Source organism: Apteryx mantelli, chromosome 3 (assembly GCF_036417845.1).
Source record: "Apteryx mantelli isolate bAptMan1 chromosome 3, bAptMan1.hap1, whole genome shotgun sequence".
Lineage (NCBI taxonomy): Eukaryota > Metazoa > Chordata > Aves > Apterygiformes > Apterygidae > Apteryx > Apteryx mantelli.
Genome location: NC_089980.1, coordinates 117,035,898 through 117,048,805, shown reverse-complemented (window position 1 = coordinate 117,048,805; position 12,908 = coordinate 117,035,898). Strand labels below are relative to the sequence as shown.

At 36.9% G+C, this 12,908-nt stretch overlaps 1 protein-coding gene across 8 annotated transcripts in view; it reads left to right on the top strand.

The window, feature by feature from the left end:
* Positions 1–12,908, top strand: part of FBXO25 (F-box protein 25) — a 44,717-nt gene that overhangs the window by 18,300 nt on the left and 13,509 nt on the right. For all 8 annotated transcript variants that reach the window (XM_067294240.1, XM_067294241.1, XM_067294239.1 and 5 more), the window contains exons 4-7: positions 509–558; positions 4,373–4,465; positions 10,814–10,907; positions 11,635–11,819. In XM_067294240.1, coding sequence (XP_067150341.1) covers positions 509–558; positions 4,373–4,465; positions 10,814–10,907; positions 11,635–11,819 — 422 coding nt within the window. The remainder of the gene's footprint in view (positions 1–508; positions 559–4,372; positions 4,466–10,813; positions 10,908–11,634; positions 11,820–12,908) is intronic.

The following is a 12,908-nucleotide window of genomic DNA, read 5'->3' as shown; positions in this document are numbered from 1 at the left end:
CTTTATTAGTCTTACACAGTTGACTTCCCTGCAGCATCCAGAAATGGTTGGAACAACTGGATGTAGATCAGCCACCTTTGCAAAAGAGAATAGACTAGAAAGGTAGAGTCTTCAGGAATAAAAATGTTATTCATTTTTGTTCCCTTCTGTGTTAAGTGCTGAGGAGTCCTTTTTGACCGAAAAGGATCAGGAGTTTTGTGAGAGAAATTGGTTGCTTTTGGTACACAGTCAACAGAAATTGTCTTACATCTGCCAGTTGTATCCCAGCTCTTGAGTATCTGATTTATACATTTATTTAACTCTCCTCTACTGTAGTTTTTTAAGTACATCTCTCCTGAAAATTTGTAACCATTCTTTTCAGACTTTGTAAGCTTCCTTCATTAAAGCTGTTGTAATAGCTTTCCTCTTGTAGAGCAGTTTATTGAGGATGGTCCATTTTCTTCAATTAATTTCTTGAAGACATTATCTGAAGTGGAAGTTAATCATGTTTATTTTTGATTTATTTCAGGTTTTTATCGTGAAAAATGGATTTATGTTCATAAGGAAAGCACCAGAGAAGTAAGTCCTGCATGCTGTGGGCCAAATCCTATTGTTCTTGTGCTTAATTGATGAATAGCATATATAAATAGATGCGTTTGTGCTGTGTCTTCACAGTAATTATATTCAGCTCTCTTTTCACTGGTAACATGTATTCACATGTTGAGGGTGAAGGCAAATAAAAATAACTTTTACATGGGTCACTGTGACAGAGATACGGGAATTCACAAGGATTTATATGGTGGTCCTTTACTACTTTTCCATGAGCTCACTTATTTCTATCTGTAAATATTGTGTGTCTTCCTCTGGTTAAAAGTATTGAGGGGTAGAGGAGAACAGAATCCAAAGAGTCTCCAGAGAAGGCATCTGCAGGCAGCTACCTGATATTTCAAAATCTTGATGAAAATTTGAACATAAGCAAGTAAAACTTGAGTTTCAAACTTTGCAAAGAGGACCTTTGTATTCCGTGAAGTCCATCTGCCTTCAATCTGGGATACTAACTGTATCATGCAACTGTAGAGAAAACATGAAGGATCTTGGAATGAGCTCCTGGAAAGCCAAGAGTTAATGTCCATTGTGTGTAGAGATGGACTTTTGTGAGGTTTGAGCTTTGTTTCAGGATAGATTCCTGTGGTTATCTGGGATAGGTGAAACTTGGATACCTGTGAGGGTGTGTCTCATCCACACAGTAAAGCCAGCCAGGAGAGAGGAAATGAGAGTCTGATGACCCTAGCTGAGCAGGCCAAAGTTGACTTCGAGTCTTGCAGAGAGACCACAAAGAGCACTAGGCTCAGGAAGGGCATGTTATTGTGGAGAGTTCTTACATAAAGGAGATACTGGAAGACTTCACATGGCAGGCCAGTGAGCTAGAGGCTGCTCTTCTAAATCTGAAGGATATTTCACCAGATTCTTAGCCTATAATCCCAGTTTTATCTTCATCTGTGACAGATGCAGTTGTTTATATTTGGCTGCAAGAGTCTCCTATATCCTCTTTCCCTTTGCCATCTCAAATTTAGGATGATTGGGGGTGAGGGGGGACAATGGGCACCAATCTTTGTAGTGTTTTGAACAATAAAGCTGTTAAGCTGAGTTTTCAAACTACATTGAGAACAAAACGTATATTGCCTAAAAGCACTCCTCACTGTCCTTTGAAACCTTATTTTCTTGTGCAGAAGTTAATGTACTGGTGATGTATGACTATTTTCCTGGGTTTCTCGTCCATTCCTAGAGTGGACAAAATACAGGTTTTTACTGCAAGAGATTTCTTGACAAGACAAGAGTTTGTGGCTGTAAGAGACATGTGGAAAAAATCTTTTGTTGCACAAATTAACTTTTTCTTGTCATTACTGTTATATCTTCAAATAATTGATCACCCATCTTTCCAGTTAAAAATAGTTTGGATGGTTAGAATTAATCATCTTTCCCTTCCTCCCACCCAGTAATTCCTTTCTCTAAGTTCAAATATTTAAAGTCCAGTAGCAGAATGAAAAAGTCTTGAGGAACAAGCACTCATTAACTTAAAATTGTTGCTCTGAATTTTTGGTTAAATGGTCAACAATGTAATTTGCAGAGGTTCTAGATTTCCTACTATGTCATTTTCCTTCACTGTCTCTTAGTAACAAATATAATCTTACTTGATTTCAAAAGGGCTGGGTATGGTAACTAGGAAGTGTGTTTTTGTGTGTGTTTTTGTCTCCTCTCCAAACTGGATACTGAATTTTAGGGCAAAATGACAGGAGTAGGAAAGTCTTGATGAAAGATGTGTAAAAAGTGTTATGGAGGAGCACTAAAAGTAAACCAAACCCAAATTAACCCAAGTGTACAGCCGAAATAAAGGAGCAGGTGCTCTTGTATACCTTTCTCGTCATGGTATGTTAGGAGTTTCATAGAAAGTTTCACAGAAATAAGTTTCATAGGAATGTGCTTCCAGCTGTTCAAGGGAGTGCACCTCTCCCCCACACCCCTTTCACAATTAGTCTGAGTTTTAATGTAGTATGAAATATGAAGAACAGGGGTTTTTTGAGAGACCGCCTTACTAGGTTCACAATCAGGTTTTCTGTCTGATCAGGGCTGCAGAAAGTACTGATGCACTAGTGTTCTACAGCCCTTAGAAAACCTGCATTTTGGGTTTTTTTTGTAAGAATGTGTGCTAATATAAGCCAAGCTAATGTGGCTGATATACCTCCTTTTTTAATCTTTATTGAAACTCCTTGTCATATAGGAAAGAATTTTTAATGCATCTATCACAGTGTATTCTGTGCTCCTTTACCACTCTGTGTTAATATGCACCATGTAGTCCCGTTATTCAGATGCTGTATTCACTGTGGTGCTTGATGGCAGCCTTTCAGAGGCAGAAAGGAAGAGTTTTCATTTAAACCAAATAAATACTTAGTAGTTTTTGACTGACAGATAATTAACTGACCACTTGAGAATTTCTAGTAGCAACAATGGGAGAAAAACTTGCTGTTTCAAGGAGCCCTAGAATCCATTTGCGCTCCTACTGCATTAAAAATGTTTAGTGTTATCCAGAGAGGGACAAAAGTCAAATCAATCAGTAAGCTAAATTCAGTCTTCAGGCTTTCTTCACAAAAAAATTTTGGCTTGATAAGGCTTTTAAACATGGCTTTAGTAGTTGTTTAGCCAGGGAATAGCCACAATTGTTTAAATTTCAACAAAAGTTTTGCTGTCCACAAGCATTAGTTCAGTGCTGTCAATCAGCCAAGTCATGCATATTGTGAAGTGTGCAGCATGCCTGGATCTCAGCAATATTAACTGGATGAATAAGCAGTACAGTCTTGAATTTAGTTAGTAACTGATAAGCAATCATTACCACAAGCCTGCATAGTGAATTGTTAATTTTCTCCTGTCCCATTGTGGTACCTTCAGGATAAGCCTTCATCAGGTTACAAAAAGGAATGTTAAGTTGTATTGCCATCCTTGCCCCATCACACAATTCATGGAGGAAATCTGATTAGGAATAAAATTGAAATAATTACGTTATTTTTTTCTTTGGGATTGATAAACCATATGAGCAACATAATATTCACTACTTGTAGGGTTTTTCTAGCCTCTTTGTTTGCTCCAGGGAGATCACTGTGGTAGTCTCATGTGTGGCTTTGTGGCTGTACATTTACTCAGTTTATGTGATCCCATGTCATTTCAGGCTGCTACTACCACTGTAACTTGTTCTAGAACAGCCTCTGAAACTTCTGTTTTCTCCTCAGGACACCTGTGCAGAAGCACCAAAAGACAATGCTGTTTTTTATTTTCCTGATAACTAAGAAAAAATTGTGGCTAAGTCTCTAACACCCAGAAAATAAATTCCAGATGTCGAACCACTTGCTCTTCCTGCTCCAGGAGCAAATAGTCCTGTTCTTACCCTACATATGAGCATAAACTTAGTCAGTGAATGCTTATGGATGAAAGCTCACTGCTGTGTGTCTTATGGCAAGTTATTTGCTGAGACAAACATACAGTATGATAGCCACAAGATAGTAGCAGCAATGTGGCCATGCAAAAATGGGGTACAATACCAAGACACTCCGATGCCAGTGATTATAGATTCCATGATTCGTACAAATTTAAAGGCCTTGCTGTCAAGTGATTGTGCTTAGATACCTCTTAGTTCTAAATACAGTTTCTGCGGTTTCATCTGTTCTACAAGAAATAATATAAATCTTCAGTCCAGATGCATTGCACTTCCAGGGAATGTGGTATACATATACTTCAATTACATGCTAGAGTGCTTTCCTGAATGTAGACCTTCATAATTGTTGGGTTTCTTTTGTCAATTTTATCCTTGTTTGTTTGTTTAACGTGTGTTTATTCTTCTCAGAGACATGGCTATTGCACTTTGGGAGAAGCTTTTAATCGCTTAGATTTTTCAAGTGCAGTTCAGGACATCAGAAGGTTCAATTACGTGGTCAAAGTAAGCTTTTTCTATATATGTGTGTATGTGTGTGTGTATTTCAAAAATGCGTTTGCTGATATTTTACATAAAAATAACAATTTTGCACCGAACAGCTGGTGGCTTGCAACTGCGTAAATATCCTGTTTTATATAATTTATTTTATACTGCATGAAATAACAGGGCTTTTCCTTTACACTGAGTAGTTTTTCTTTGAAAACTGGTTGTATTGTGCTGTGAAAGTCTGTAGCTTGAAAAGGATGATGATAGCCAGTACTCTCTTCTGATGTATTTACAGGAAAACATAGATGGTGGTTTCGGTTGTTATTCATCCTTTTGGGTGGTGAACTCTCTTTAGAGGCAAAATGATTCCTATACAACCAAAAATAGCGAAGTGTAGTGCATCTTAAAATATACTTAAAATAGCAATTTCCAAAATAAAGTTTGTGTAAATATTCAACAGTACTTGTTAAAACAGTTGTGTGACTCACTACACTCCTTTTATTTGTGTAATGTGTCTCTGACAAGATATATAGGCATTTACCTCTGTTAACTTTCCTTAGAATTTATTTTTGGAAGACAAAAAATGAAAGACTGAAAAAGGTGGAGAGTCTCAAGTTTTATTTCAAGTTGTCTTTCACAAATAATGCAGTAATATGAAGTTTATAGAAATAATTCTGTTATTTTAATGTCATGATACTTCCTTCTTGGCAAGTCCCTTTTTCACTTTATTAGTTAGCTTCTCTGGGTCGGATCCTGTGGTTTTTGGGTTTTTTTTAATAGCGCGTAAAGTGAGAATTAAGTGCATGAAACCTGCAAGTGCTAGACAATAGTCCCACCTGCCTGTTTTCCATGACTACCTAACCTTTAGTCTAGGGAGCTGCATGATGTCTTGCCTTAATTTCCTAGGTGCCTAACCAGCTGCACCAACAGTTGCCTATTCTGAGAGATACTTACCTGTTTTCGGCCCTGAGTGTTTTGTGTTCTGACTTCAGGTAGTAAAGTGTCTGTGTCCTGTCTCCTGAAGGAGCTCAAAACATTAGAAGTCCTCAGGACTACAGCTCAGTTCAGTGGTGAGGGTGCTCTCAAATGATGTAGTGGTTGGATTGTGTCCAGAAAGTGAAGAGACACAAAACAATCAGTTGAATAAGCATATCAGCAGAACATCTTTACTAGGCCATGGAGTATTTGGAGAAAAAACACATTCTGCCCATCCTTGTAAAGCTGCAACAGTATCCTATGCCTCCAGAAAAACAGGATTGTGGGACCAGAGGAAAGGAAGCAAAAAGAATTTGTTTCCAGGGTAGTGGTTAGGGTACTTGCTTGTTCTATTTCCCTTACAATGCATACACATACCAAAAAATCTGCATTTTAGACTATTGCACTTTGATGTTGCATTCAGAGCAGAAGCAACAACCCTGATCAAGACTTTTCTTTCTCAAAGGGAAGAAAAAAAAAATCTAAAGAATGTGTTCCATGTTATAAACGGAGTCACCCAAACTGTCCCAAGATGCCTGTGTCTGTTACCCATGTGGGAGAGTTACTTGCTGTAGACTCTGTACCTTGGCTTCATCGCCCAAATGTTAAACTTGGGTAGAATGAACCCAGGATGAGAATTCTGGATGTGTTTTAGATGCTGCAGTGCCTAAGCTGGCTTGCTCAAAACAACAGATCTAAACACAGTGCTAAGTCTAGAATAAGTGCATTGACCAGTTTATTTTCTGTTTACCAAAGAATGACTGGCTTAGTTAGGCAGACTTAATATTGTTGAGAAAGCAGCAGTCCTTCAGAATTCAGAAATTTGGCTTTGTGACTTGAACAGTAACTTGAGTAATGGTAGACTATAGGAAATTAGGTGTGGATTTAGAAAAGCAGACAGGTTTCCAAATTTTTTTTAGCATTATAGAATTAATTTAAAGTTTAATTTTAGAATTATTTAGAATTGGATTACAAGAAAATTTAATGATATCTTTGCATCAGTTCCTCTGAGGTGATAGAAGCAAATTTATTTTTGTCAACAGATACTGTAAAGAAAGAGCAAGTCCAAGACCTCTGAAAGTTATCAGAGTTTCTCAGACATGCTCATTATGAATGACAGCTGCTCTGCAAGGTTGCACAGAAGTAAAATTTGTAACTGCTTAAAAGAGGATTTGTATGGAGTTCTGCATCTCCATTTTGCAAATTGGTTGAAGTAATTAAGAACAATGACAAAATGCCTGGGACATAGTTTTTTCCATAGGATTGATCTTGGACACCATTAATTTTAAAAAGGAATAGGGATTACTACTGATACGACCTGAAAGTCCTCTTATATGACCCTGTTTTCTATTGCTTATAAAGTGCAATGGAATATAAAAGGTATTTGAGTCATTAGCAGAGTTGGTAGCATCATCTGTAACTGTTACATTGTTTTGAGATTTCTGTGTATTTTTCACTGCTTTTTAAGCCTGCCGGAATTTAAATATTAATTCTGAACTGGATGGGATATTGAATTTGTGAGATGGAATTGGGCAGAAGGATTTATGACCTCCACCATATGTTTTCTGCCACAATCTTCAAGAAAAGCTATGGAAATATCTTGGTGTTAAACCACATGATAAAGGTGTATTATTGCTTATACTCCAACCACATGATGAAGGCCTATTATCGCTCTAACTCTCTTGTTAGCCCTTCTGAAAGGAGATCAGTGCTGTTACTGTAAAAATTTTGGCCATGCTGGTAAACCTGTTGCCATCAGTGTGATATTACTGCTTTTTTTTTTCCTCCAGTTTTTAGCAAGCAAGCTACACTTGAATATGTCTGCAGTATTATATTTTCCATCTTCTAAGTGTTTGTCTTGCAACCTTAGTGTCCTGTCGGTATTGCATACAGTAATTTACTCATAATTCCAAAGATACTTAACAGGTTCTAGCACAAAAGTTGCATAATAATACATAATTTGCATTATTGTCTTGCATCAAGTGGCTGGAAGCCAAAGAAAAGGTAGGACTAGAGGGTAGATTATCATTAAGATGTGTTGAGTATTCAGTACTAGTTCCATTCTTAATATGTACTATAGCTTTGGAAAAGCTGATGGGGGATTATAGCATTTTTCAGTTGCAAAAAAGTGAGAGACAAAGTGTAGATATTGTCCTAGACTTCTGTTATAATAAGTGAGAAATAGGCACTGCTAAAGTGTGACTCATCTCAGCTAAATCCTACACCTGAGGTATGACAGATATAATTCTGGCCTAGAAGTAGTTCTTTTTCTCCACTGATTATAGAGAGCTGAAGGTAACCAGTTCAAATGTAGACATCTCCAAAGTATATGCCTAAAATCAAGTAGATGAATCCTACCGCAGTAGGAGTTGGCACTACAACAGCAAATCAAACCAACTGTCCATAAATGTGACGTAATGTATGATGGAGGAGAAAAATCATCCTAGCATCATTGAGATGGTAAATCAACTCTGTCAACTCAAAAACAGGTGTTGAGATCGTGCATATTAAATTGTTATTACAAATTAGTAGTTTGGCTTTGTCTGGGGTATTGTCATACCTTTTTTCAGGTGGATATTTGAGAACAAAGGGATATTCAGAGGGAGGTGACAAGAAAAATTCAAAAGTTGAGTGGGAGAAGGGAGCTGAACTATCAAAAAAAACAAAAAAACAAAAAAAAAGACCTCATCCTAGGAAGGAAATCAGTAAGCAAGGGATTGATAAAATTATACAGAATAGTGAGATTGGGGGGAAGAGTAGTTCCAGGTTTTCCTTGCTTCTTAATAGAAAAATAGGGAGAGTTAAGAGCAACCTTTAATCGCTGACAAATTCATAAACCAAAAATCCATTTCAAACAACACGCAGATAAGTTGTAGAACTTGTTGCCTTGAGAAAGTGATGATACCACAAATGTAATAATCTAACACATGTGGATGTATGGATATTAGGATGTATGGATATTAGGAATATATGAAGTTACAACAGCTTTTGGAAGGTATATTTAATCCATGATGTCAGGTTTTAAGCCAGTTTGCAACTGTGATATCTAGTACAACAAGCAGGTCATCCCATACCTTATCTGCCTTATGCAAATTCTTATTTCATCCCCTGAAATACCCAGTGGTGTGGTGGTGATTTGTTAATCTCGTTTGAGCCAATGTGGCAGTTCCTTTTTCTTTTCTAAGAATTATCTTTAATGTGTGAACACAATCATTATTTTTGTGGTGTTCTGCCTGTTGCATTTAAGACTGCGTCAAGAAGAGTTTTCTTTTTAAATGCCAAGCTCTGCTGAATAGCTCTTCTTGTATCACAGTCCTTCAGGATGATCTGTTTTGATTCTCCAGCTACCTAAACCCTTCTACTGTTTTTGAAGGTCAATGCAGATGTCTGCCTAAGACCCTGTTAGTCTCAGTGGTAGAAGGAGGTTGGGATCAACTCTTTTCCTGTACTTGTTCATTCTGTAGGATAATAATCACTTCTTAGCTGTTAAATTAAATGCCGGATACATTGAGTTTGATATGGGCAGCCTTTTTAGAAAATGTTTACATTTGACTAAACTGATCCCCTCGAGGTTGTAATCTCCAGTACATGTAGACAGCATGCTAAGCAGTAGCTTTGCATGTGTCTGTAAATTTGAACTCATGTTGTCAGAGCCTGGTACTCATACACCTGCTAAAATTATCCTGTCTTAATCCTTGCATATTAACTTTCACTGAAATTGAAATTTTCATTAAAACCAGCCAGGTGGAATTTATTTCTCTGATTTGATCTTCAGCTACAAACAAGGACCTGAGTGGCAGGTCCTTAAAATTAATCAAGAGAAACATACATACTTGCTTGGATTGGCAAATTGCCAGAGACTTCTAGGTGTACTCTAAATTATTGCTTAAACTAAAAATCTTTGAAAATACCAAGAAAGAGGTCCCAATATCTAGTCTCAGAAATCATATAAATAGACTATTTGTATTTAAATGTCATGGGAAGTATTTCCTCCTGTCGTAACACATGTTTTGTCAAGGATCTTGCAGAGAAGCCAGAAGGAGCATTGTTAGATCAAGGAGAGAACAGGTGTGTTCTCTCTTCCTCCAAAGGAAAATTAATGTTGAATGTAGTGACAAATCAGTCTTTCAGAAATGAAGATGCAAAATAATTTTTGGCAGGCTTTATCTTTGTTCATGCTCTGTGCCAATATTTGATGCTCTCCTACAAAGCGTGGCTCTGCAGGTTAGCCTTTAGAGCACTCTGTAGAGAATTCTGGTTTCTGCTTCCTGCTTTCCCTTTCTGATGCACTGTAAACTTTTGTTCCTAACTCAGCATTATGAATTACAATCCTAGAGGTAGGTGCCATACTTCTAAACATTGCAGTACTACCATAACAGCTAAATCTCCTTTATATTTGGTTCTCCGGGACCATTTCTTATTGAAGAGGCAGTAACCCTCATCAGCTACAAAACTAAATCGAAACTTTAAAAGCAAAGGCATAAGAATAGAAAGGACCGCTTCTGGTGGTTAAGGCTTGACATTCATGTGCAGCAAGATCTTAAACTGTTCTGGCTGCTTTCCTGTAGACCATTCCCCCTTTTCTCACCACTCTCTTCACAGTGGTTCCAGAGAAACCTATGGACAGTTAGAGAGTCTTACCGTATGGTTAAGAGAAAGCTACTGATGTACATTATAGAAATGAAGAGCTTTGTTAGATCTTTAATAGCATGTAATTTATTTTCTGAAATTATTTTCATGGCTTTTCATATCAGCTTTGAGTGCCACTAATATAATATAGCTTGTAGTACTGCTTTATATTATATTGTTCGCTATTAGATTACTGTGGTTTCTTCCACCTGAGAGCTGAAGGTAGTAGTACAGAAGTTAATTTTCAGTTTAGGTAAATATGGCAGCTCCCAGCCGTGAGCCAATAGTAGTGCACTAAGTCTATCATTCCTGTGTTTGACTATGGTAGTGTCACTCAGAAATTGGTAGTCTGGCAGTTGGTATCAGTTCAGTGTGATGGCCTCAGCCACCAAATCTGTCAGGGGATTCAGGAGCCAGCTCCGTAAAGACCACGTTCCTACTTGTGAGACTCCAAAACAGACTTCCTCCGTTGTTTCATTGTAGCTGACAAAGGTCGGTTGCCGGGTGCTCCACCGTGGAGATGAAGCTAACAGTTGCATAGTATTTTGAAAATGTACATCTCTTCACGGCTTAGTCACGAAATACCAGTGGGAATGCTTAGTTTTCGGCGTTTGTCTTGTTTCATTTCCCTAACTCAGTAGTTACGTTTTAATGAAATGTAATTGTAGTGCTGTAGGTGAATGTATGTAATGACTCTGTGTGTGTTTGTGTGTGAAGTCATATTTTACTATTGTTGTTCTAAGCTTTAATTCTTTATCCTAGCTTTTGCAGTTAATTGCTAAATCCCAGTTAACTTCACTAAGTGGTGCAGCACAGAAGAACTACTTTAACATTTTGGACAAAATTGTGCGGAAGGGTAAGACCAAAGGTTTTGTTATCTGCTTGTTCAGATTTTGTTGCTGTGATTTTTTTTTTTGGGGGGGGGAGGATGTTAGTCTTATTTCTATGTTTACATCATAAGACAAAGTAATCGCATATTTAATTAATGAAAAGTCTAATACTTCACATCCATTTTTAATACATTGTTTTGATTGTTGAATTATGTCTGTTGAAACAGATTTGTGAAGTCAAATGACAACTAAATTCTATTTGGAAGTTTTTCAGTGCTGTTAATTTTACTCCATGAAATGTGAAAACTCTTAGATGAAACAACTGTAAGATTAGTAATATGGGGGTTTTTTTCAATTTGCATAATGCACTAAAATGTAGAAGTGCATAATTGCTTTTTGCATATAAAAAAGCTGTTATATAATAATGTTGACAAACCATTTAGTGTGATAACCACACTAAGTGGAGATGTAGTAGTCAGCTTTGTACAGAGGAAATCTCATTTATAAGTTGTTATTCAGCATTAAGTTTATTAAATGCATAAAATAAAACATAAATTTTGCTTGTGAAATTGTGTTAATTATTGATCTTGCACTTATGGAAGAGCATTAATGAATATCGTTGTGGGGATTAGGGCAGTTGTTCGCACACAAACAGTGGTCCTGTCTCTAATAAGTTCAGCTAAAATAATGTTGATTAGCTTGGGTTAGCTGTATTAGAAATCAAAATTGTATTTGTTTTGTTTTATTTTCCAGTCCTGGAAGACCAATATAATCCACGATTAATCAAAGATCTTCTACAGGATCTGAGTTCTACTCTCTGTATACTGATTAGGGGAGTAGGAAAATCTGTTCTGGTAGGGAACATCAATATTTGGATTTGCCGATTAGAAACTATCCTTGTGTGGCAACAACAGCTAAAAAACCTTCAGATGAACAAGGTATGTTGTTAAATCATGCTAATAAAGTAATGAGGGGGAGAAGTATATTAAACATTGGTTTCTGATTTGTAAATGAACAAAATTTCAAGTACATCTAAAACATTATTACTTGATTTCCATATTTTTGGAGATGTAATATGGAATTAACAAGATTAAAACTGAACTTAATTTTCCAATATTTTAATAGTCCTCTTCTAATGAGGGTTGCTGCAGTGCCTGTGCTAGGTCCTGACAGAGGTGTTACAGATGCAAATTTATTACCAAAACAAATTTCAAAATAAGTTTGTCTTATTTCACATTTTTCATCTCTGGTATCAAAGTAAATGTTCTGTTACTAGGGAAATACAAATCTGAAAGAAATTTTAGACATAGACCAAGAATACGTAAGTAAACTATTCAAAGTAGCAATTTTACAGCTTTATATGTTAGCAGGGTTGCTTTTTGTGGAAAAAAGATAATGACTTTAGCATCTGGTCTTTGATCATGCAGCTTTCTTTAAAACATATGGTATGCATTGCTCCAGGCCCTTATAGTGGAAACTTCTGAAGATAAGCAGGGATTTTTAAGGCTTCTAACCTGTCTGAGGTAGTTCTGGAAGAGGAAATGCTGCAAGATATTGCTTCCAGTAAAGTAATGAACCGTTTTATCCATTTGCTTTCAGCTATGAAATTTTGAAATTGTCCTTGCTGTTTATGCTGGGTATCTGAATAAAACGGCTAATTTTGGAATAGAAAAAAGAAACAGGGAACCCAGTCTCAGCAGTTTTCATATGCCAGGCAACCACATGTACAGTTTTGAGAAATCGTAGTTGCAGCACTTGTTTCTTTCCACTGTTAACTTCCATCTGAGTTGTTTTACGTTGGTTGAAATAACTGATGAGAAATCATCCATCTGTAATGCTCACATGTTCCTGAACAGAATGATAATCCCCGAGATGTTTATAACCCATGACACTATGGGAAGTCTAGTCTGTAAGTGAGATTAAAGGGAGTCATGAAGTAAACTGAGACAAGCTAGAGCCTGCTAGTTAGAGTTACAGCTGCTGAGCTACCATTAAAGGCTGTGTGAAGCTCTTCATGGCTGGGCAGC